The 23480-nt window shown below is 57.1% G+C and overlaps 1 protein-coding gene across 1 annotated transcript in view; it reads left to right on the top strand.

The window, feature by feature from the left end:
• Positions 1 to 23480, top strand: part of GRM4 (glutamate metabotropic receptor 4) — a 103121-nt gene that overhangs the window by 44355 nt on the left and 35286 nt on the right. The window contains exon 3 of the mRNA XM_055406877.2: positions 20900 to 21035. Coding sequence (XP_055262852.2) covers positions 20900 to 21035 — 136 coding nt within the window. The remainder of the gene's footprint in view (positions 1 to 20899; positions 21036 to 23480) is intronic.

Below are 23480 nucleotides of genomic sequence, written 5' to 3'. Positions count from 1 at the left end.
CATTTATCTTTCAGGACAACTCTGTTATGTGGAGGGCCATACTGAGGCTCAGAGAGGTTAAGTAACTCCCCTGAGGCTGCACAGCTGGCGGGTAGCAGGAGGGGAATCTGAATCCAGCCTAGCCGCCCCGTCTCTGGTGCACGTGACAGTGAGGACACAGGTCTGCTCTCGGCAGGGGCCTCTCCGTGGGGTCCCCTGGGGAGTCTGGTACTCCAGTGAGTGATTCCAGCTCCCTGGCACATCTAGGCCTGTGCTCCTAGGGTGGGAAGGAGATGGCCTTCCTGAGTGTGGCAGGAGGAGGCGTGGGGGCCTTAGGAGGATGCCTTGTCCCTCGCACGGTGGAAAATTCTAAAGCCTCCGCTCCCTGATGTGTCCCCGCGTGCCCCATTGGTATTCCAGAGACACGGGTGCGTCAAGCTGTTGCTGCTCTGACCTCCAGCTCCCCAGGAGGAGCGTCAGACCTGCATTTAGATGGCCCCTGTCCACGCGGCTGGCTTGCAGGGCTGGCAGCTGGAGGCCCAAGGCTGGGGCACCTCTTCCCTCTGGCTCTGCGACATCTCTAGACTCAGCTTCTTGGGCTGTAAATGGAGGCTCTGAGGGGCTAAGGGAAGAGCTCAGCCAGCTGGAAAAAGCTGTACTGCCTGGGGGCTAGGGGGACCTGGTGCTGCTCATTTTTCTGGGAAAGCAGAGGAGGTTTGCCCCAGGACACCCCCAGGATCCAGAACCCCCAAAGAGGAGGCCTCTGGAAGTGCCTGCTCCCCTTTCTGCTGCCCACCATGCCCCCCCCAACCTTGTCTCCTTCCGCTCTACTTCCAGTCTCTGCTGCAGTCACACCAACCTTCTCGTGGCCCCTCTGACACTCCAGGCACAAGCTGACCTCAGGGCCTTTGCACTGGCTGCTCCCTCAGCCCGGAAAGCTCTGTCCCCGGCGGCCTAGGTGACCTCCTCCTCAGGGCATTTGGCTGCCTTCTCAGCTGCCCGCTTCAGAGGGGCCTCCCTGTGTCCCAGTGTGCCCCCAGCTCAAAACTCTCTATTTCCTCTTTCCTGCTCCGTTTTTGTTTTTTTTTAAAGACTTGTTCTTTGTCTTCTTTCTTTGATTTGCCTGTGTTGGGTCTTAGTCCCGGCACGCAGGATCTTCACTGTGTCATGGGAGATCTTTAGTGGCGAAGCATGGACTATGGTTTTGGCTCACGGGCTTAGCTGCCCTGCAGCATGTGGGATCCTGGTTCCCTGACCAGGGATTGAACCCACGTCCCCTGCATTGCAAGCCAGACTCTCAACCACTGGACCACCAGGGAAGTCCCCTGTTTTTCTTTATAGCACTTGACAAGTACACTTTTATTTGTTTATGGTCCGTGACAGCAGAGCTTTTTTTTCGCCTGTTTTGTTCTCTGGTGCTTCCCCAGCCTTTAGCACAGTCCCTGGCACATAGTATTCACATAGTATTCACATTCATAGTAAATGTTGGTGGGATGGGTGATTGATTGGGAAATTCAGCCAGCTACTCACTTCGTAAGCCCTTCTTCCTATCCAGACCTGAAAGGTTGCTCTCCCAATCCACCGGAAGGCAGACTGGGCTGACAGAGCACGGGCTTCTGGGGTCAGGCTGCCTTGGGACCCTCTCCTCCCCTCTGCATTCCGGCTGCCCCCAACCCTATCCTGACCCGAGGACAGAAATCCTTCCCAGTGCAGTGCCTGCCTTGGGATGCTTCATCGTGGCGTGCTGCATGCCCCAGAAGGCAGGAATGGGAAGAAGCTCAGCCTTCCAGAGCCCGCTCGAGTCTCCCCGCTGGCCTGGACTTCATGAATCTATCTCACATCCGCTGAGTACTCAGCCCCCGTGCGAGGAGAGGAGCGAGGCTGTGGGCCCTGCCGGCTCCCAGCGGGCGTGGGAAGAGCAGTGCCCAGTCAGACCTGGCACCCTGCCCTCCTGCAGGAGGGGCCGGGGAGAGTCTGGTTGAATAAGTGAATGAAGGGATGTGATGATGCCTGTGTGGAGGTGAAGAGATAAGTTTCAGGGCTGCAGGGGGCCCCTGCCCAGCCCGGCCTGGATCACTGGGGAGGAAGGAGGGGGCGTGTCAGGTGGGGGAACAGCGGCCTGAGGAGGCCTGGAGGAGGAGGGAGCAGGCAGATGGGACCCCAGTGAGGGGCCTGGCCTGGTCCTAGTGGCAGTGGAACGGGGACCCATGTGAGGCGGAGCTGAGCAGTTTCTTTCAGACCAACCTTGCCTTTAACAATTTTTTTGGCCCTTGGAGTTGGTGTGTCCACCTGCCATGTCCAAACTCCTTAGGGCCCTAGGGAGTCTTCTCTGCCTATCGCAGCAGCTCTGAGCCAAGGCTCCCTGCAGACTCACTGACCCACGGAGGCCTGTGATCTTCCCCTGGGGTTGGCTTCCTGGGAACCCCAGTTACTCCCGCCCCAGTGCCTGCTGAATTTCCCCTCTTCCTCTCCTACTTGGCTGGGCCCCTTGAGGCCGGGGAAGGGTAGGACCCCTCCCTCCTTGGCTGTGTGCCCCTTGCCCTCCCTTACACACTGCGGGGCCTCAGCAGATGTTTGTAGGATGAAAAGATGAGCAGCCCTGTGCTCTCAGGCAGGTCACTGCCCTTCTGAGGCCTCCATCTCTCATCTGTAACAGGAGTGGCATGTCAGCTCACCTGCAGGGTTGGCTCTGACACCCGGCAGGCTGGGTGCCCCTAGTCCGAGGTCTATGGCTCCAGGCATCCTTCTTGTAAGTGAAGGCTCATCATGGGGGCACTTCGGGCTTAGTCTTTTGGTTCAGGGATAATTGGGGCCAATTGCACGGAGCAGAGCCTGGAGCATGTGACCTTCTCACCCTCAGTCAGGGGAAATGGGTTGAGATTAGCCGAGGTTGGTGGGAGCCGGAGGCAGGGAGGGGTCCTGCCATTGGCTTTTTGGGTTGGTATATTTGATGGCTGGTAGCATCTTCCTGCGGGGAGAACTCAGCCTTGCCACCCAGGGATATGCAGCTGGGGCCCAGCATCCCCTGCCCGCTGACCATGCATTTTCCAAGGATGTGGGAGGGGGGCAGGCCCTTCTTTGGAGTCAGTCCCCACCATTCTAGCTTATCAACCAGGTTGCCCCAAACCTGAGACCAATTGCATCTTCTGCCCGTCACCATACTGTGGGTGGAAATTAAGTGGACCTGGGCACTTCGCTGTGAGCCATCCGGCCTCCCATGTGCCAGCTCTGTCTCCTGGCCTCCTGGGAGATTGGCAAGGTGCTGGCGCCAGTGTGACTGCTCTGTGATGGCCACGTCAGTCTCTGTCCTGTTATGAGGATGAACCCTGAGCTGCCTAGCCTGCCGTGGGACTTCGCCTGTCCACTTTAATTCCTCTGCCCTCTGGCCTTTGGTGCGAGGCTGGCACCTCTTGATTTTGTGAGTCCTGTGTTTGCCCTGACTTATCACGACAGGGACATGCTCCTATCTGAGTTCGCCTCTAAGCTTGACGGGACTGGCAAGAGGAAGATGGTAGACGCCGAGCCCTTTTTGCTCTGAGTTTGCACCCCTTCCCTCTTGGACAGTTCAGTTCAGTTCAGTTCAGTCCCTCAGTCGTGTCCAACTCTTTGCGACCCCACGGACTACAGCACGCCAGGCGTCCCTGTCCATTGACAGGAAGCAACTTTTTCTTTCACTGGCCTTTTCTGTGGAACGTTTGAAGATTTCTTCTGGGTCTAACATTTCCCTTTGCTGGTTGCAGCCCCTTCGTGGCTTTGACCTTCTTCATGATGTCTTCCCCAGATGGTGCGGTAGGGTGGGGGGCTTAAGAGCCACCGTGAACCGTGCCACCTTGAGCAATCACTTAGGGGCTCTGGGCCTCAGTTTCCACCTCATTCATTAGGAAAGTTAAGTTAGCACTTCCCTTCTGGCTTGCCATGAGCGTTAAATGAGTTAATCCACGTAAAGCACTAGCTCAGTCGGGGCCCTGCACTGAGCACTGAGCTGCTGGAGGTGTCCCTGTCACAATTATTCATCAGAGTGGGGATTGCGGATCGGGTCCCAGTTCTAGTCCTGGCTCTGCCTTTGGGTGGCTGCGTAACCCTGGGCTGGTTGCCTTCCGTCTCTGAGCCTCAGCTTCATCCCCATGTGAAGGTGATGCGTCAGAGGAAACCCCCGTGATCTGGGTCTTCATGTGCCCACCCACCTCTCTTGGTTTTTCCATCCTCACCATGTGGAGGCCGGGTATCACTGGGTTGGCCTCTGGCTTCCCCTCTGCCTGTGCTCCTGGGCCCAGATCTGAGCCCACAGAGTAGCCACACACACAGCACCTGTTTCCTCAGCTCATTTGGTCTCTTTGGTTGTGTTTCCTCTGAGCCTTTGACGAATGAATCTCTCAGTCTGGTCTGAACCCCATTGTCTTTGAGTTCATTTCCTGCCCTTGTTTCTTCCTCCTCCCTTTCTCTGAGCCTCTGCACTGGGAGCATTCTGGGTTCTGTCCTCCAAGGCTCCCATGTTTAGGGATCCCTTCTGACTTTTCCCCCTTTGTTAAAGAGCAGGTGGCAAAGGCATTGACTTTTCCCTGCCCCCACCCAGTTTGGGCCTTGACTTCCAGAAAGCCCTCTTGACCTCCTTGCTGACTACTGAGGTTGAGCCTGTTTTCCTATCTGAGGTCCCAGTACCCCCAGCCCCCTACTCTGGGCTTCTTAGGGGTGTCATCAAAGCAAGCCCCAGCCCCCATTTCCCTGCAGCCCCGGGACACTGTGAGCTCATGGCTTCCTTCCCTCCTGTCCTGAGACTCCTTCTTCAGGGGCTGCTGAATGTCCCAGGAGGGCGCTGGTCTCAGTGTCACCCCCTACTCCTGTGTGACTTTAGACAAGTCACTGCCCCTCCCTGAGCTTTTCAGTTCTTCATGAGACCAGGTAGGGGCTGTGTACCTTCTTCAGTGGGCGCGTTCACGTCATGGACACACAGAGGGATTTCTGCAGCTATTTCTTCCCCTTGATACCCTGTGTCATCCACCTGGTCCTCTTCCCAGAGCCTCTGAGCCCCAGGCTCTGCCTCCTGCACCGGCCCCTCAGCCAGCGCAGCCCGGCCTGTGTGAAGCCTGCTGGACCTCCTTGTGTTTTAACATGCAATTTTCCAGGGAGCATTTCATTAACCATACCCACTGCAGCAGCCGGGCCCTGGCCCCAGCCCCAACATAGGCACCCTGAGAATTGTGTCCGTTTTATCGAGGAGGTGGCTGAGGCCCAGGCTGCCTGCAGGCTGGCCTTCACAGCGTGTCAGAGGCAGAACTTTGCATTTAGGTCTGTGTGACTCCAGAGCCCGAGGGAAGGAAGGAGGGAGGGGCCCTCCTTTCGATGACCTATGGGATGTCTCATCCAGCTTCTTCAGGGAAGCACTGCTGGGTCAGTCAGATGGATAGACCTCAGAGGACGACCCCGCCCCCTCAACACACACAGGCCAGAGGTTCTCTCAGGACCAGGGAAGGGACGGGTGGGGAGCAGTTTCTATGACACGGAATGTGAGTGTGACGGAAGTTACCGAGTCACATGTGGCTGTGGATGAGCCTGCGAGGGGCTCTATCTAAAAGTGGGCGTCACAGGGCCTGGAGGTCAGGAGGAACACATCCTCTTTTTAGTGATGGCTTCCTTCAGGCTCCTGGGGTTTTTGAGGACTTAGAAGAAGGGAGTCCAGGCCTCCAGATCACAGAGCCTGCTCTGCGGGGATGTGGCTGGCAAGGAGGGCAGTAGGGGCACTTCTTCAGCCCTTTCACCCCTCACTTCTATACAGCAATTTATTCATTTGCTGGAAAGATATTTCTTGAGACCCTACTGTGTGCTGGGCATTGAGCCAGGACATGGGGGGTACAGCAGTGGACTACAGAGATGAGGACCCCTGATCTTGTGAGCTCGCGTTTGGGGAGAGGGATGGAAGCAACTTACTGTAAACAAGTGAAGACTTCACCATGTAATAGACTTTCAGATAGGAGCCGATAGGCATTACTCTAAAGGAGAAGAAATCCACATAAGTAGACAGAGGGGGCAGGAAGGGGAGACTGTCATACGGGTGGTCAAGGAAGGCTTTTCTGCAGAGGCAAACTTGGGGCAGAGCCCTAAATACAGTGAGGGAGTGAGCCACGCAGAGAGGTGTGGGAAGAGCGCCCCAGGCAGGGCTACTGACAAGTGCAAAGGCCCTGAGAGCCTTCCTGGTACTTGGAGGATAGCCAGGAGGCACGAGCAGAGTGAGTGGAAGAGCGGGGGGAGATGGTGGGGGCCTTCTGGCCTCTCTGAGGACTTTGGCTTTTGATTTGAGTGAGATGGGAGCTGTGGGAGGGTTGTGAACAGAGAAGAGATGTGGATGGGCTTGGGTTTACTAGGATCCCTCTGGCCATTGTGTAGGGAAGAGACTGTGGGCCTGCGGCAAGAAGGCCAGTGAGGAGGACACTGCTGTCTTCCGGCGAGGTGTGATGACCAAGAAGTGGGAGTGGTGAGAAGGGACAGGTCTGGGGTGTGTTGTGAAGCACTAGCCCGCACTTCTTGCTCCCAGCTTGTGTGTGGGCAGAGGGGAGGAGAATGGCCCAGGTGCCCCTTGATTCAGCACCTCGGACAGCGCCAGTGCCAGACCTGGGGGAAGCCCTGGTTGGCTCGGGTCCCCAGGAATGGCCAATCCCTGGATGCTGCTTGGAGCCTCATCTGTAAAGTGCTGGTCCCTTCCCCCCAGTTTTGTTATAAATTCCTCTTTTAGCCAAATATGTTTATTTCTGGGCATTGCTGTGAATCCATTTTATGATGAGGCAGGTCTGAATGCAGTTATATAGCTGGGATGAGGTTTGGAAGCAGTTGTTTCCAAAAATCTTTGCATCTGGCCAAATTGTTCTTGTACGGGTGGGGGTTGGGGTGGGGTGGGGGGTGCAGAAAGATAACTGGGGGAAAGGGGAAGGGGAGCTTCCTTGAAGAGTGGATGGTAAGAGGAGAGCCTTGAAGAACCGTGGGCTAGTCCCAGAGGAGGAGCAGGGTGCTCTGGGTAGGGGAGCTGAGTGACTAAACTTGGTTCTTCATGATGCCTTCCTTCTGAGAGTGAGGAGGGGCCTGCATTCGTGACAATAAGGTGGGTGGGCCGCCTCACGGCAGACAGTGCTGACCCCAGGCCTGCCGTGGACTTGCTGTGTGTCTGGAGAAGCCACCATTCTTTGGATCTCAGTTTCTCCATCTGTAAATTGGGGGTAATTGCAGTCCTTACTGTGCTGGTTATTGTATGACAAAAAAGGGTGGATTAGCCATCAGAAAGGCCAAGAAAGGGCTGGAGGGGTGAGGGGCTGCCTCTGCGGCCTCAGACCCCAAGGGTGAGCACTTGGCCTTTCCCTGGTTGGTCGCTCCCCCGCCCCTTGTGACCATCCTCCTCGTTTTCCCTGGTTTGCATGGTGCGTTCCATCTGTGCCCCGTTTTGCTGTAGACAGAGTGATCATATGGATATTCTATGCAAATTCTCATTTTTAATGAGCCAGAAGGAAAGCTAACGACCATCTTGCAACGTCTTCTGGCTCAAGGGAGGCCTTGGGATGGGGAAGAAGCAGGACAAAGTGACAAGCGCGAGGAGAGAGGGGGGAGGGAGTAGGAAGGGGATGGAGCGGGGTGGGGGGACGCAGTAGGGCTGTGGGTGGGGTGAGGGGCGGGGTCTCTCAAAACCACGCTGCCTGCCCTGTTTTAAGATGGGGAAACAGGCTCGGAGAGAGGTGGCAACTCACCAGACACCCTAGAAACTGGGAGAGAGACACACACACAAAGGCAGGGGAGAGGGAGCAGAGGGGCTGGAGAAAGGGAAGGTGGAGGCATCCGGGACTGAGCTCTGGCTTATGGGGCTCGGTTTCCTCGTCTGTATAATGGTCACAGCGCCTAAGCCATGGGCTGATTGGGAGGAGTTAGTGAGAGAACTGGTGCAGACATTGCATGACTGAAGAATGCTGCCAGAATGCGCGCGGGCCATGGAGTGGGGGGAGGAGGAGGCAGGGGACTGGGTGGGGAGGCAGGGAAAGGAGGGCAGGGGGGGCGGGAGCTGGAGATGGGGTACGAGGCCTTCTGCACAACAGGCCAGCTCCTAGTTAGTCCGTTTGCTCAATTGTACATTCATTCCTCAGCATCTGTGGTCTAATTCATAGACGGAAGTCAGCTCCCCGCGGGCTGGATTCTTGTCTGTCCTATTCGTGGCTGTCCCCACAGCATCCAGGGCAGCACCCGGCACTGGGAGGACCTTAGGGAATCAGTGCTGAATCAGTGGATGCTCTGTGCTCAGCAGTGGGCCCAGCAGTGGGCCAGGCAGTGTGCCCGGCTGTGGCCACTCCCTGGAGGCATCTAGTCCAAAATTTCCCGTCCCTGTGCTACATGCAGTATCCGAGTTATTGGGGTGGTTACGGGCACCCAGCAGAGAGGGAGCCTGGGGACACCTATGAAGACTCCCTGGAGGAGGAGGCCTGAGCTGAATCTTCAAGAACTGATGGGAGCTGACTTGAAGGAATCTGGGAATGGGAACTGGGCATAAAGCAGAGGGAACAGTCTGGGGTTGGGAACTGCAGGTCCTGTTGGAGGTGGAGAGCGCGGAAGATGAGGCCGCAGGGCTTCGGGACCCAAGGGAGGTGAGGTGAGAGCCAGTGAAGGTGGGAGGGAAGGGCATGCTGGGGTGGGATGGGCTTTGGTGGGGTGTTGGGTGATCGGACTGTGCAGGCTGAGGTTGGCATGCTGGCATGGGGCTCTGGTCTGGTCAGGTGGAGTCGGGGATAGGGCACATGGGATTAGAGCCTGAGAGGTCAGCTGGCTGCTGCCTCAGGTGACGCTGGACCTGTCCCCGGGGCATGGAGCCAGCCTGGAGAGGGGCCAGGACGGCATCTCTGTGACTGCCTTGAGCAGGTCACGAGCCTCTCTGGGCTCTGGTTTAGATTTTAGAAAGGACCTCTCAACTGTAGGCAGTTCTACCCGGGCCAGAGTGCCTGGGGTGTGTTTAAATGTCAGTGTAAATATCACAGTGGCTCAAGTCCCCTCTCATACTTAGTGCCCAGAGTCCCAGGATGTCCTTTTGTATTATAGCGCGGGACCATCTCTTACTATGAAAAATGTCTAGCCCCAAAGGCCTGCTGAGAAAAATCAGTCGACTGCTGGGTCCTTTGGCCCAGCTCTGGTGTTCCACAGAAAGGGCACAATCAGCCGAGCACCTCTCCCCACGTCCCCTCCCCAGGTACCCTCCTGAGACCCACTTAGGGCTGCTCCTGGGATCCAGGCTTGGAGTCCCCTTTCCATCCCTCCCTGATCCCTGTCTCCCCACTCCCAGATCTGGCCAAGCAGGCTCGCAGGCTATGGGGCTCCAAGGTTTTCCCCAACATCATCGGGAGAGCCTGGGACAGGTTTTGGGGGGGTGGGGTGAGCACTTCTCCAGCTCAGGGCCACATCTGGGCCTCTGGCCCTGACCTTTGTCCATCAGCTCTTGCTAACCCGAGTCACAGGCAGCTCAGAGCCTAAGGAGAGCCTCTGATGGTCCACAGGGCCGTCTGGGGTCTGCTCTGTCCTTGCCACAGCCCTCCACCGCGGCCAGTCTCAGGGGCACACTCACACCCACTGTCTGTCCTTCTTCCCAGTCGAGGGGTCAGCAGCCCCGTTTTCTGTCTGAGGAAGCTGGAGCCTCACCCCGGGTACATCCAGAGCTGAGGCTGGGCTCAGCCCCCCATTTCTTCCATGTCCTGCTGTTCTGCCATCAGAAGGGTTGGCTTGAAGAGCCCGAGTCAGGCTCCTGTCGGGGAGGGGGCGAGGGCTGGTGTGGGGGGTCCGGGAGGACTTCATTACCCAGTGCCTGCTTGGGGCACCTTGGGAGGGCCTGAGCCCACCGCCGGCAGGGAGACATGCTTGGTCTGCCTGGGTAATTACATCTCAACATTTCATTTTGCTTGTCAGTTTCCACTTCCTGGGGATGTGGGCTCCTAAATATTTCATCCCAGTCTGCAGCCTCCTGTTCCTCTCCTGCCAAACCTCAGCTGCCGGGCTGGAGCTGGCCAGAGGTCATCTTCTGCATGCCCCTGCCTCTCAACAGGTGTCCCCACCACCAGCCCAGAGCCGGCTCCTCTTCCCAAGGGGTCTGGGGTGAAGAGGCCAGGCAGACAGCATTGCCAGAAACTAGTCGGTTCAACCAACACTGAACACCTGCTGTGCTGGAAACCAGGCAGTGAGGAAAGAGAAAAACATAGTCTGCCCTTGAAGGGGTTTACGGGCTGATGGAGAAAATGATCAAGTGTTACAAGAGCAAACATTTATGAGTAGTTGTGTGCCGGGCACTGCTACATATATTAATTCAGTTGTTCTTCATGCTTTACTATGAGGAGACAAAGCTGAGAGAGGTGAATAACTTGTCCAGAGTCACAGCTAGGAAGCAGCAGAGCAGGATCTGAACTCGGGCAGCCTGGCTCTAGCCCTCATGCCTTAAAGCGCAGGAGTTACTAAACCAGCAGCCTGGGCAGAGGATGGCAGGTTCCAGGGGCCAGGGGTGTGATGAGAGCCTGGGTGGGCAGTGGCACATCCCCACTGAGGGAGGATCTGGGGTGTTTTGTGGGGGAGAGGGGGAGAAGCAGAGCTCCGAGTCAGGGCTGGGCAGGTGGGAAAGCAGGAGGGGCTTTTCCTGCAGGGGGACCAGCCAAGGCTCCAGGGCAGGGACGTTTGAGTTGCCTTGGAGAAAGTGGTCTCGCTGTGGAGTGTGGAGTTGTGAGGCCAGGGAAGGGGCTGAAAAGCTGCTCTGTGACCTCACCCTCCAGGTGTGTCGCTGAAACTGGGGGTCTTGTTCTAAAAGGGGTTATTCAGCGGAGGACTCTGAACTAGCGCTCAGGAGTGCTGGGTCTGACTGCTGACCAGCCCGACTTGCCATGTGAAGCTTGGGCAGACTCCTTTCCCTCTCTAAACCAACTCTGAGAAGTCGGTGGGATTCCCTCAGCTGAGGAATACTGGGGAATTCCTCAGTATTAGGAACTCAGAATAGGTGAGGACTTCCCTGGTGGTCCAGTGGCTATGACTCCATGCTCCCAAAGTAGGGGGCCACGGGTTTGATCCCTGGCCAGGGAACTAGATCCTGCGTGCTGCAATTGAGACTTATCACTGCTAAATACATAAATTAAAAAATTAATTATTATTGTATATCAAATAAGAAGAATGCCCAGGAGGCCACTGAGAGTAGAGGAAGGTTGGCCCAGGGGGCTGGGTGGGCGCAGGGGTCTCCCGCTGGTGGTCTGGAGCAGGCCTGGGCCGGACCCAGACACCTCCCTGTGCCTTCCCCCACAGCCCCTGCCCTCCACCACCTGCCTCCAAACACCCTCGCTTTCTTCTCTCTGTCTCTTTTTTCTCCCAGCTTTTCTCGCTTCAAAGGTGTTTTGCCTAAATGGGTTTGTGTTAAGATATTAGGTCGATCACTCAGCAAATTTCTCTCTGCTCAGAGCTGCACACCATGAATAATGTAGCTCTGAACAGCCCTCGCTGCCCAGCGGCCTCCCAGGGAGGGGGCAGCAGTGCTCAGTTTGAGGGCTGTGAGCCCCACAGCTGCCCTCGCTGGTCCCCCCGCAGCCTGCCTCTTCCTGGTCCCCAAAATATCCGCCCAGGGGCCGGGCTGTCCATGGGTGAGCCCTTTAATCCTCACAACACCCCTGCCGCGTCCGGAGGGTGGTGTGCATGCTGTCCCATTTTACAGATGTGGACGCGGAGGTTCAGAGAGGCTGGGCAACTTGGCTTTCATCATCACGAAGGGGCCGGACGTGGGACGAGGGCCTGTCTGCGCCCAGCCTCGGCCCACCATGTCACAGCAGGCCGGCTGTCTGATGGCGGTGTCCCTGCACCCGCAGGTCCAGCCCGGGTCTCCCCAGGGGCAGGTGGGTGTGAGTGGATGACCTGGTTGCAGAGGGAAGATGTGAATTTCGCCCAGAACCGGGCACTGAGGCGGCCGGACGGGTAGTTGCTGGATGACAGAGGTTCTGTCCCCCTCTACGCAGGGGCCACCCCAGCCCCTGCCAGCACCCCCCAGCCAGGCCCCTGTGCACCGGTGGCAGAGGTGCGGTGTTGATGGTGCTAAGGGTTGGCTGGTGGCTCCAAGGAGGTGTGGGTGGCTGACCTGTGTGTCTGGGTCTGTGGCTGTGTGTAGGGTGTGACTTGCGGAGGTTGGGTGTGGTGAGTGTGGTTGTGTGAGGCGGTGTGGTTACTGTGTGAGCTTGTGTTGCTGTGATCTTGTGTGGGGTGGCAGTGATGTGTGGTTTGTGACTTTGTGAGGGTGTGTGTTACCACGTGTACGGGCAGGGTGGGGAGATGAGCTGAGAGTGTTCGGGAAAGGAGGGATGTGTGTCCTGCCTTGGAGAGTCCCTGGGCCTCTAGGCTCAGGCCACAGGTTCTGCCCAGCAGGTTCTGTCCCTAGAGACAGTGCTCAGTGTCACCCAGTGTCTCTGGCCCCCAGAGCATCCTCACAGCCCTGGGTCTTGACATGACATCCTGACGAGGTCCCTGCCCCTCTGCCTTTGCAGCCCCACCCCCACTAGGACTCGCTCACTCCCCAGAGGCTTTGGCTCCCGGAGGCTGACCCAGGCTTTCACAAATACCATTTGACCCTCACTCTAGCTCCGCCAGGTGGAGTTTTTTTTAAGTCCTGCCCTATTTTACTGATGGGAAGCCTGATGCTCAGAGAGGCTAAGTAACTTGTCCAAAGTCACACAGCCAAGGTCTTCCCTGGTGGTCCAGTGGCTAAGAATCTTCCCTCCAGTACAGGGGACATGGGTTCGATTCCTGGTTGGGAAACCAGGATCCCACATGCCTTGGGGTGACTATGCCCGCACACCGCAACTACTGAGCCTGTGCACGCAGTAAAGACCCAGCACAGCCGAAAAACAAGCAAACTCCAAAAAGAACAAAGTCACACAGCCAGGAAGCAGCGGAGTGGACACTTCCCTTCTGTCTCACAGTGGCGGGGAAGAGGAAGCTGAGAGCAGGTGTGAGATCCACACTTTGTACAAACCTTTGGTGGGGTGCATCATGGGGACCTTGAAGGTGGGAAAGCAGGTGACTGTGTCCCCTCCAGTGTCCCTTGGTACCTGGGTCTTCCTGGCTCCAGCCAAATCTCTCCTAGTGAGTGCACTGTGTCCCTTCTGGCTGGAGTCGCCCTGCCCGCTCCCCCCACCCCGGTCTTCTCTACTGGCGCAGCTGTCTTTGGTCCTGGGCCTTTGGAGCCCTGCCAGTTTGCACAGCTATCTTATACTTTTCCACTTGTTCTTTTGCACGTGCATTTCTTGAGCACTCAACAAGGAATTTGTATCTAGGTGCAAAGGTAAATTCCCAGCAGAAGACAGGGCTGAGAGAGAGGTCCCAGCGTGCATGACGCCCATGTGGACTTGGAACTTGCCAGTACGTCCTACAGGGCAGGCCCTGTGCCTGGATGACCTTTGCAGCCAGAACCTGGCACAAAGTGGCTGCTCAGTGCCGGTAGACACGTAGACATCCGGGCACTCCGTGTGACCAGGTGGTGCTCAGAAGGGAGGGCACAGTGCGCTGCAGGGGTCAGGGAGGTTCCTAGAGGAAGTGGGCGGGTTTGAGCAGGTGGCCGCTTCAGATTCCTGCAGCGCCCCTGCCCCCATGCCAATGCCAGCAGCTCCTGCCCCGCTGGCCCTCCCATGCCTGGTGCTCGGTGGCCCGTTCATCTGGCAAGCGTGGGTCACGGCCTGTTGCGAGCAAGTGCAGCGTGTGTGCTGGGCACCGTGAGGGCCGGAGCAGAGACAGACTGGAAGGAGATACGATAAGTGAGGGAGGCGGGCTGAGGGGGCAGCCTCTGCAGAGGAAGGCCTGATGTGGTCAGATGGCGGATTTTGTTGGGACCAGACCTGAGGGGGAGACGCAGGCCTGGCATGCCACTTGTACACATGCACACGCGTGCACACGCATGCACACGCACACATGCACACACACATGCACACGCATGCACACGCACATGCACACGCACGCACACGCACATGTACACGCACGCACGCGCGCACGTGTGAGGGGAAGGAGGCTGGAGTGCACACTGGATGGTGGGGAGAAGGGCTGGGAGTGGGAGCAGACGGGGTGCCGGCCGTGAGCCAGGCTCACCCCACTCCCCCACCCCGGAGAGCCCTCGAGCCTTGCTGGAGCCAGAGCCTCCCCTCACTGCCCGCCCCCAGCCCCAGCCCCCCTGGACAGCTGCGGGTTAGGGGGCTTCTCCAGGGCCTGGACGTCTCCCTGACCTCAGATGCCCTTTCAGCCACAGCTCCACTTCCTGGACTCTGCTGCACGGCTCCGTTTCCTTAGACCAGGGCTTCGTTCCTGGTTGAAAGCAAAAGTAACAAGATGTTGGTCACTGATGCCTCTGAATAGCTCCCTCTCCTGAGAGCAGGTGTAGGGAGAGGGCCTGACTTTGGAGAGGGCGGGGGAGAAGAGAGAAGAACTCTGTGTGTGTGTGCGTGTGTGTGTCTGTGTGTGACTGTGTGATCCCATATAGTCCAGGGTCTCCCCCAGCCTCCCTCCTGCCTTTCCCCTTACCTCTGTCTCTGCCAGGAACCCAGGGAAGCTGAGGAGGGGACCCCCTCCTTGGGTTGTTTAACAACCCCCGTTTTCTCTGTAATTGTAATTTGCTGCCTTCACATTTTGCCTTAATATAGATTTTTTCCACTTGATTTCCTAGCATTGGTCTCTCATTGTTTTTCTCCATTTTTATATTTGAAAGGCCAGGAAAAGAAAAGGAGAGACAGAGAGAGGAGACGAGCCCAGCGTCCCTGGGCTCCTGTGCTGTTGGGCTGCAGGGAAGTTTCTCGACTCCCTGGAGGGGATTTTTCCCCAGCCTAGTCTGGAGCCCAGAGCCCGGGGTGCTGTTTGGGATGAGGGATCAGCCTGGCTTGGGGAATGGCACCCCCGGGCTCTGGGTGCCAGAACAGGAGGGCACAGGTGCTGGGTCCCCCGGGATCTGTAGGCACAGTGCAAGTCTTGGTCACCGCGCTGCCCACTGCCTCTGGGCTGGCTGCTTAGCTGCTTCCTGGCAGGGGCGGGCCTCCTGAGATAAGGAAGGAAGAGGGGGCGGTGAGAGGATTCCCAAGCCTGGAGGATGTGACGGACGGCTCTGCAGAGGCACAGGGGAGCCCAGGTCCTCAGCTGCCCCATACCTGGGTGAGCCTGGGCAGAAGCAGGCCACTCTAGGGTGAGGCCCCTTCTTTCTACCTTCTCTGGGCCGCCAGGGTAGTCCACAAGTTGGTGGGCCCTGAAGGCAGGGGGTCTGGGGGCTGCTTGGAGTGACTGGGGAGGACTTTGCAGATGGGTGCAGTAGAGAGAGCCCCATCCTGTGGGGGGCAGGGAGGTGCCCAGGAGAGAAGGGAGCTGAGCCCAGTGAGTCAGACAGTGATCAGACTGTGTAACCCACGTCCACTGGGGCATTAGGAGTGCGGCTGGAGGCAGACACTAACTCAGACATATCAGCTGGACCCGAAGAATACCGGGAAAGGTCACCAGACCACAAACAGGAAGGGTACAGAGACCACAAAATACAACAGGAAACCCGTATCAAGTTTCACTAGTGGAAGTTCCTTGTCACGTTCAAGTCAGGGCAGGTGTGTGGAGCCTGGTGGAGGGGCAGGGTTCCAGCGCCAGGGGAGGGCTGGCCAGGAAAGAGCCTGTCCTCAGGGGGAGGTGGGATTTCAGAACCAGGAAGCCGGCCCCATGTGCCTTCCCCCCAGCGTCCTGTGGAGGCCACTGGCCTGGGAGTGGCCAGGCGGTCCCGTGTCATGGATGAACAGAGAGGCTCAGGGCGGCACATGTGGGGACTAGGATTGTGTCTGCACGCTTGGTCTGGCTTGGGCCCTGAAGTGCACATTTACCAAGCATTTACATGTTGCCGTATTTGCTTCTGATTATTTCCAAGAAATAAAACAGGGATCATGCCTGGGAGCCCTCCTATGGAGCCCTCAGGCTTGTCCCATCCCTGCCTCCCTTGAGGTACCCACACCCTGCAGGGATTGGGTTTCCTTCTTGTCTTAGTCATTCAGCAAGCGTTTATGGAGAACTTGTGTGTGCCAGACACTGGGGAGATCGTAGTGCATACAACGGAAAGTCTCCTGCCTTCTTGGAGCGTTTGCTCATATCTATGTGTGTGTCCATATATAAGACAGTGTACTATTTGTGGCCTTTAATTTTGACATGAAAGGGACAGAGAGTGGTGCACCTTGCTTTATCAGTCAACTTTGCAGTTTCAGGGTTTTGTCATGCTGATACATGAGAGCTGTTTTACATATCTCAGCTACATAATACTCCATTCTTCCTTTGGAAAGTATATAGGTAGTTTCCATGTTTTCACTGTTTCAAACATTGCTGCAGTGACCATCTTTGGGCGAATCTCCTTGCTCCCGTGTGTGAGTTTCTCTGGGAAGAATGTGGAAGGGGACATGCTGGCTTGCAGGGTTCTAGACTCCCTGGCCAAGTCTGCCTTCAGTCTCCTCCCTCCCCTAGTGCTTGGGCCGGGAGCTCTCCAAGGTCCTGACTGCCCCCTTGCGCTCAGAAGATCCTGGCATGAGCTTGTGGCTTCCTGCCCCTGGCCCTGCTCTGAGGCACTGGCTGGGCGGACGGTGGAGCTTGCAGCTGGCACAGGGCAACTGGTGCCTGCCAGGGGGCTGGGGCTGTGTGTGGGGTGAGGGGCTTGCCAAGGGTGACCCAGAAGGGCCTAAGTGGGCCATGGGGAGCACCAGACTCCTCCATACCCCTCTTTTTATGATCCTGTTCCTGGAGCCTGGGAGAGGTGAAGCATTGCAGCCTCTGTGCAGAAATAGGACTTGGGCATGTTCCTTGATGCTTGGGTTTAATTTGATTACATTTGCTCTCAGTACAGACTCATGGATTCTTATTTTATCCAAGGAGAGAGACCATGGTACACAGGAGTGGGGATGCAAAAAATTGCCCCCACCCTGGTAGAAGGGTTTGGAGAGGACTTCCCAGGGCTGTGCTAGCCATGGTCCCCACAGTGATGGGGCTTCAGAAGCAAGGGCTGGACACAGGACTGATGTGTGTGGTGTAGGACTTGGGGTCTTCCCAGAAGTGGGGACGGGCTGCAGGGGATGGGGTTAACAGAGACCCAGCGACTGGAGCCTTTCCTTTCTCTGTCCAAGGGAGACTCTCGACACAGACCTGGATTACAGACCCACCAGCTGGCTATGTGGCCTCCATCAGGCTACTTAGCACCTCTGAGCCTCAGTTTCTGCATCTGTAAGATGGGGCCATTAGTACCTGCTCCAGACACTCAATGAGTGCCAGGCATGCAGTTGGTGCTCAGTAAATGTGGGTCCCTCTTGGGCCACACAGTCCTCTCTGGCTGTGGCAGGGGACAGGAGCTCTGTGGAGCCAGATACTGTGCTACTTACTCCTGGAAGCTTGTGTCACCCTGGGAGAGCCTTGGTCCTGTGCTGTGGTCCCCTGAGCAGCCAAACTGACAATCAGACAGTGATGTCAAGGGGCTCAGAGGGCACTTGGTTCCTCCTTGTGGGGCCAGTGACACCACTGGGTACTTAGACTGGGGCAGGCCCTGCGCCCAGACATGTGCGTGGGCCCTCGGTGTCCCCTGACCTGGGTGTGGCCAGTTGTGACACACTGGACTGGGTGAAAGGGTGATCTCTGGAGCCAGATGGCCTGCATTGAAACCCTACTCTGTGCCTGACTGTGTGACCTGGGGGAAGTCACTCAGCCGCCCTGTGCCTCAGCGTCCCCATCTCTAAAGTGGAGCTGTGCTGACTTCCCTCGCAGCCCAGTGGTCAAGACTCTATGCTTCCAATGAGCATAAGATCTCATAGACCACATGGTGTGGCCAAAAAATAAAAAAAAAATAAATAATAAGCTGGAGTTTTGCTGATGATACTGACTTCAGATGGGTGAATCTAAGCAAAATGTGCAGCGTGATACTCAAAGGCACTCACTGTCGCTGAGCTCTGTTTGAAACCCCCCAGACCCTGCTCAAGTCCCCCCACTCTTGTGGTTATAGGAACATTGCTTCCCGCTTAGACTGTCTCTCATCTTGACTACCTTGTGACTTGCTGACCGGGCTGTGGTCACCTGAATCTTCTTTCGAAGGAGCTAAACGAAGCCAGCAACATGTACTGCAGGGTGGAACCTCTTAGGGGAGCATCACCCAGAAATATGACTTAACCTAAGAGTCTCTGCCTCTTTGAGGACAATGAAATCCCATTCTGTGCCTCCCTCCCCTCTGCCCTCTGGCCCCCTCCTCCCTCCTGGAGCCAGGTGGCTCATCATACCCCCCTGTCCAGCCTCCTCCTCTTGTCCATCTGTCTCCCCAGATGGGGGGAGAAATGTAGCAATTGGCCCACTTTCTAACTGGAAAGGAACCATATGGAGGATTTAGCTGGAAGCTGAGTGTCTGCCCGGCCGCTGTTAGGGCAGGGCCAGTGCTAGGGGAAGGAGACTGGCTCCCCTCGGTTCTCTTTGTGAGCTGGGACTGGGGGGTCCCGGTCCTGCCCCCAGGCCCCCCTCCCCCCCTCCCCCAAGAGTCACTCTAGCTATGCTCTTCTGTGCTTGGCACCTCTGTGGGCATCCTAGGAGGACCTGAGGGTCTTGTTCTGCCTGGAAGGGGCAGAAAGTAAAGGAGGTGGGTGCTGGTCAGGGTGAGGGACAGAGGCCGTGGCTGCCTTACCTGTACATAGAACCAGGGGGTCCACTTCCTGGCGACATGAGAGCGAGCCTGTGTCAGGTGGCTCTGGGCCTTGTGGGCTCCTGGCACAGACAACCCCATTCTAGAGTGAGTGCCTTGTTTCCTCAGCATGCCCCCTCCCCGCCCCCGGCTGCTTGGGCCTCCTGCCACTAAAACTCAGCCACTCAGCTCAGGGCCACCACCCTTGGGCAGCCTTCTCTGGTTGCCACCTACGCCCCTGAATAGAGGGCCCTCCCTGGGTGGAGCTGGGTGCTGGTCCCTCTTCCTCTGGGTAAAATAGGTGGGTGGTGTCTCACATTGGGGACCCTTGCAGCCCACCTTCCACACAGAGGTGCGTGGAGTCTGCTCAGAAGGCTGAGGTGACCCCGGCCTGGACTGAGAAGATGTACGGAGGCTCAGGGGTGCCCAGCCAAGGTGGGTAGTTTGGCTGCGACCCAATAGGATCCCGTGTGAGATGGAGCTGGGCTGAGGTCCTTGAGTGAGGCCCGGAGGAAGGCAATGGTCTCAGATAAAGGATTCGCCTTCATCAAGAATACTCCTTCAAACTTTTCCATCAACAGAGCCCTGACTCTGCCACCAGAGGTGTTGGAAGTCTTATTCCCTGGGGGGCCCCCACTCTGTATCCCAGTGGGGTAAGGGACTGTGTGGCTTTGGGCAAATCGCTTCTCTTTGCCGAGCCTCAGTTTCCTCATCTGTCAAACGCAGTTGATACTAGAAACGGGCCCACGAGTGCTTTTGTAGCAGGCGGTAAGGGGAGACTGAGCTAACGTGAATGGTGCCGGCCCCCCCGCCAGCAGTGGGGAGACACGGCTGAGGCCGGGGACTGCCCGGGTGAGGTGCACAGTGCTCCCAGGGTTTCTGTGAGCCACGCGGCCTGGCTGTGAACCCCGGGTGTGTTGACTGCATCCTGGTGGTGCCTGCAGGCTTGGGGGCTTCTTGTAGAGGAATAAGTTTGAGAGGTAGGCAGGCCTTGGGTCCCCTCCCCCAGGATCCAGCCAGGTAGGAAGTGGCCAGAGAGAAAGGAATGACAGGAGGCCCCTAAAGACCTTCTGATCCCAATCAGAGCTCCTCCAGCCCATCCGCCAAAGCAGTCCCTTAAGAATGGCCTTCCTGGGCTCTTCTAAGCTCCCTGCTGGGAATTTGGTCCTAAATAAGATGGAGGGAGGCTGGGCATCATCGCACCCTGTTGGGTCAGGGAGGAAGCTGGAAAGCCTGCATACTGAGTGGCCTGTGAGTGCCCAGAGGGGAACTTAGGAACACCCACATATGGGCAGTAGCTGGGTTTACAGCACCACGGCCTTGGATGTATGGGCACAAGTCAGCAACCCTGCATGCTACCCTTACAAAGGGGCCTGATGGTGAACATGGGACCCAGGGTCAAGAGCCCTGGTATGTGTGTGTGGATGTGGCTACCAGAGTCTCTAATGGCTCAAGGGGGGCCATTTGTTCTCATCCTCAGATTTGCACCTCCAAAAAGTCTTATGAAGTAGTTACATCAAAAAAGAACCAATGTTTACTAAGCACTTACTGTGTGGCAGATGTTACTATATATGCATGAACTCCCTTAGCTTTATAACAACCCTATGAAATAGGTGGTATTATTATGTTTACAGATGATGTATTTGAGACAACAGAGAAGTTCAGTAACTAACCTGAGATCACACAGCAGTAAGCAGCAGAACTGAGATGTGTACCCAGGCAGTCTAGCTTTAAGCCCGATACTACATTGCTTCTTGCTGCTGCTGCTGCTGCTAAGTCACTTCAGTCGTGTCCGACTCTGTGTGACCCCATAGACGGAAGCCCACCAGGCTCCCCCATCCCTGGGATTCTCCAGGCAAGAACACTGGAGTGGGTTGCCATTTCCTTCTCCAATGTGTAAAAGTGAAAAGTGAAAGTCAAGTCGCTCAGTCGTGTCCGACCCTTAGCGACCCCACGGACTGCAGCCTACCAGGCTCCTCCATCCATGGGATTTTCTAGGCAAGAGTACTGGAGTGGCTTGCCATTGCCTTCCTATTTTATAAAGAGAGTCACAGAGAACTTAAGTGACGTCTCCATGGTCACTCAGCTTGGTGGAGCCAAAATTTGCACTGTGGCTGTTCTGACTGCACAGCCCATGCCGGATCGGGACCTGGGAACAAGTCAGGCCAGGGGACCGTGAGTAGCCCCCAGGAGTGTGGGTCTCAGGGGAAGACCCTGTCTGCCCTAGGCCGACCGCTGCCCTTCCTGCAGGGGGTGTGTGCATTGCCCAGTCCGTCAAGATACCTCGGGAGCCCAAGCCTGGGGAGTTCGACAAGATTATCCGGAGGCTCCTGGAGACGTCAAACGCCAGGGCGGTCATCATCTTTGCCAACGAGGATGACATCAGGTGAGGATGGGCGGCAGTGGGGCAGGGCTGGGGAGCCAAGAACCCCTGCTGGAGACCTTCCTGGGAAGCCTGACCCACCCTGGGGTCCAGAGAGGTGGGGTGAGCCAACGAGGCAGTGGTGGGGATACCCCTCTGGCTGGGGCACAGGCTATGGCTCTCGGACTCCCCTTCCTTTCCCCCTCCCTGTTTCCTATATCCATTCTACCAACTCAGGATGGTTAGCAGGTCCTTTTACAGAGGGGCTAAGGCCATGGGCTTGGGGTGAGAGCCCCTGGGTGGGAATCTTGCTCTCCCTCCAACTAGCTGTGTGACCTCAGTCAAGTTTCTCAACTTCTCTGGGCTTCTTTTCTGCTTAAAAAAAAAAAAAATGGCGCTAATGAAGCCTGCATGATAGTGTTGCTGGAGCACTGAATGCAGGAATGTGCGTAACGGAAGGAGCAGAGGCTGGCAGGAGGGAGGGGTGGCCGTCTCTCAGCCCGTCCGTCCTCCCTTCGGTGAGCTCAGGGTAGTGGGAAGAGGCCTGGGCTGTGGTTCTAGTCCTGATCTGGGCACACACTCATGTGGGCAGTATCATCCCCTCCCTGGACCTCAGTCTCTGCATTTGCTGAGTGGGGGCAGGTGGACTCCAGGTACCAGAACCATGCAGTAGACACCCTGGAGCAGTTCGCCTCCCTGCACACCTGCCCCCGGGTCCTGAGTCACAGGTCAGAGTCTCAGGTGCCCTTAAAAGATGACCCCTGAGCACCCTTCCTAATGCCCTTCCCTTCTTCCTGCTCTTTCTCCCCCTTCCATCTCTTTAAGACTGGATGTCACGGCCAAGAAGGGCCAGCCTTCTTGATTCCCTAGATTGAGGGGGAGGCACAGCTCCTGCTGAGAATCTGGTTGGGGAGTCATGCCCCGTGTTTGCAGAGGAGATGTGGTCTCCCCAGACCACCTTCCTCAAACAGCTGGCCCACCTGCCCACCTGCCCACCTGCCCAGCCCAGCCCAGCTTGCGCAGTCCACCCTGCCTCCATGCGGCCCCCTCCCCATTGCTAACCAGCATCCACTCTGGGTCCACTCTTCTTTCCAACACTCTTTCCCACTTGGAAAGACCTCATCCTGGACTCCTGAGTTGCAGCAAAACAGATTCTCTCCCAGGAGATATTGCTGGGTGCCGGCGGGGATGGAGGGGAATGTTCTGGAAGGTCATTAAGGCCTCCAAAGCCACAAGTGCAAGCTCTAACGGGTGTTTCTCAGGCAGCAAAGGCCCAGGGTGTGGGAGTCCTCAGGGTCCACCTGGCACCTCTGAGCTGCTCCTGGTCCCCACAAAGCTTTCAGGGTCCCTAAACTCTGGCCCTGGGTGTCCCTGTTGCTGGTCAGCTGGCACCTGGAGCAGGAGGAGCTCCTTCTGAGCTCTTCGCCTCCCTTCAGTCACAGCCCCCGCCCCTGCCCCCACTCCCATGTCAAAGCCCAGCACTACTCGGGGCCCCCACCCCATCCAGGGACAACCTCACTCGCGGCCTCCTAAGCGGTTCTGATGTACCCACACGTGGGGAGGGGAGATGAGGGCACCGGGTCAAGGGTCCCAGAGAAGGGTCACCTGGGGGAGAGGGGGGAGGGCCTTAGACTGACTCCCTGAGCAGCTGGGCGGGGTATGTGGGAAGAGGGGCGGCTTTCTGGAAATCCACATGCGTTTTCAGAAGCAAACAGAGGTAAAAATAAACCCAGGTGACTTTGCATAGATGGAGCCTTGGGAGCTCCGGTCATCTCTGGCTGGCCGGATGCAGGCGGTATTAATAGGGCTGCAGTGTGGGTTCTGAGAGCAGCCTCGTCTACAATTAGGGGGCTCTGCGGGGGCTGCAGCAGCCTTGGGGGGCTAGGAGAGTCAGGAGATGGTGATGAGGGCAGGTGTGGGCCCTGAGGTGAAGAAACATGTTTCTCCCCGGCAGCCCGAGGCTTCCTGCCCCAGCTGGCTGCCTCCTGCACAGGTCTGGCAGTTGCCCCAAGCCCCGCCGTCTGTCCTGGCCTCGTCTGTGGGACAGGCTGGCCAGTTTCTAGTATCCTGGCCTCTCACTTGCTGTGTGATCTTGGGCAAGTTGCTTGCCTCCTCTCTGCTCCCATCTGTTCCCATGGGATGAGATACATGGTGCGGAATTCTGCCCAGTCCTTCCTGTTTTTCTCCTTCTGGAAGATGTCTCTGAGGGGCCACTTAGTTCAAGCATCCATTAGCACCGACCGAGCACCATTGTGGGCTGGACCCTGCGCGGGGCTCCGGGCCCCTGACTTGACTAGGACCACTGTCACTGTGGCCTGGGTGGCGGTGGGGAGCCCCTGGCTGCCATCACCCTTTCATCCATCTGCGAGGGCAGTGGGGGGCGGTTCTTTGAAGCAGCTGGGCTTTTGGCACAGAAGGGTGGGTGCAGAGGGGGATAGGTGTTGGGGGGTGTGTGTGTGTGTGTGTGTG

The sequence above is a fragment of the Moschus berezovskii genome, chromosome 23 (assembly GCF_049115385.1).
Source record: "Moschus berezovskii isolate FMDL1 chromosome 23, NW_MosBer_1.0, whole genome shotgun sequence".
Taxonomy (NCBI): Eukaryota; Metazoa; Chordata; class Mammalia; order Artiodactyla; family Moschidae; genus Moschus; species Moschus berezovskii.
Note: the sequence above shows the minus strand (reverse complement) of the source record. Positions and strands in the feature narration are given on the sequence as shown.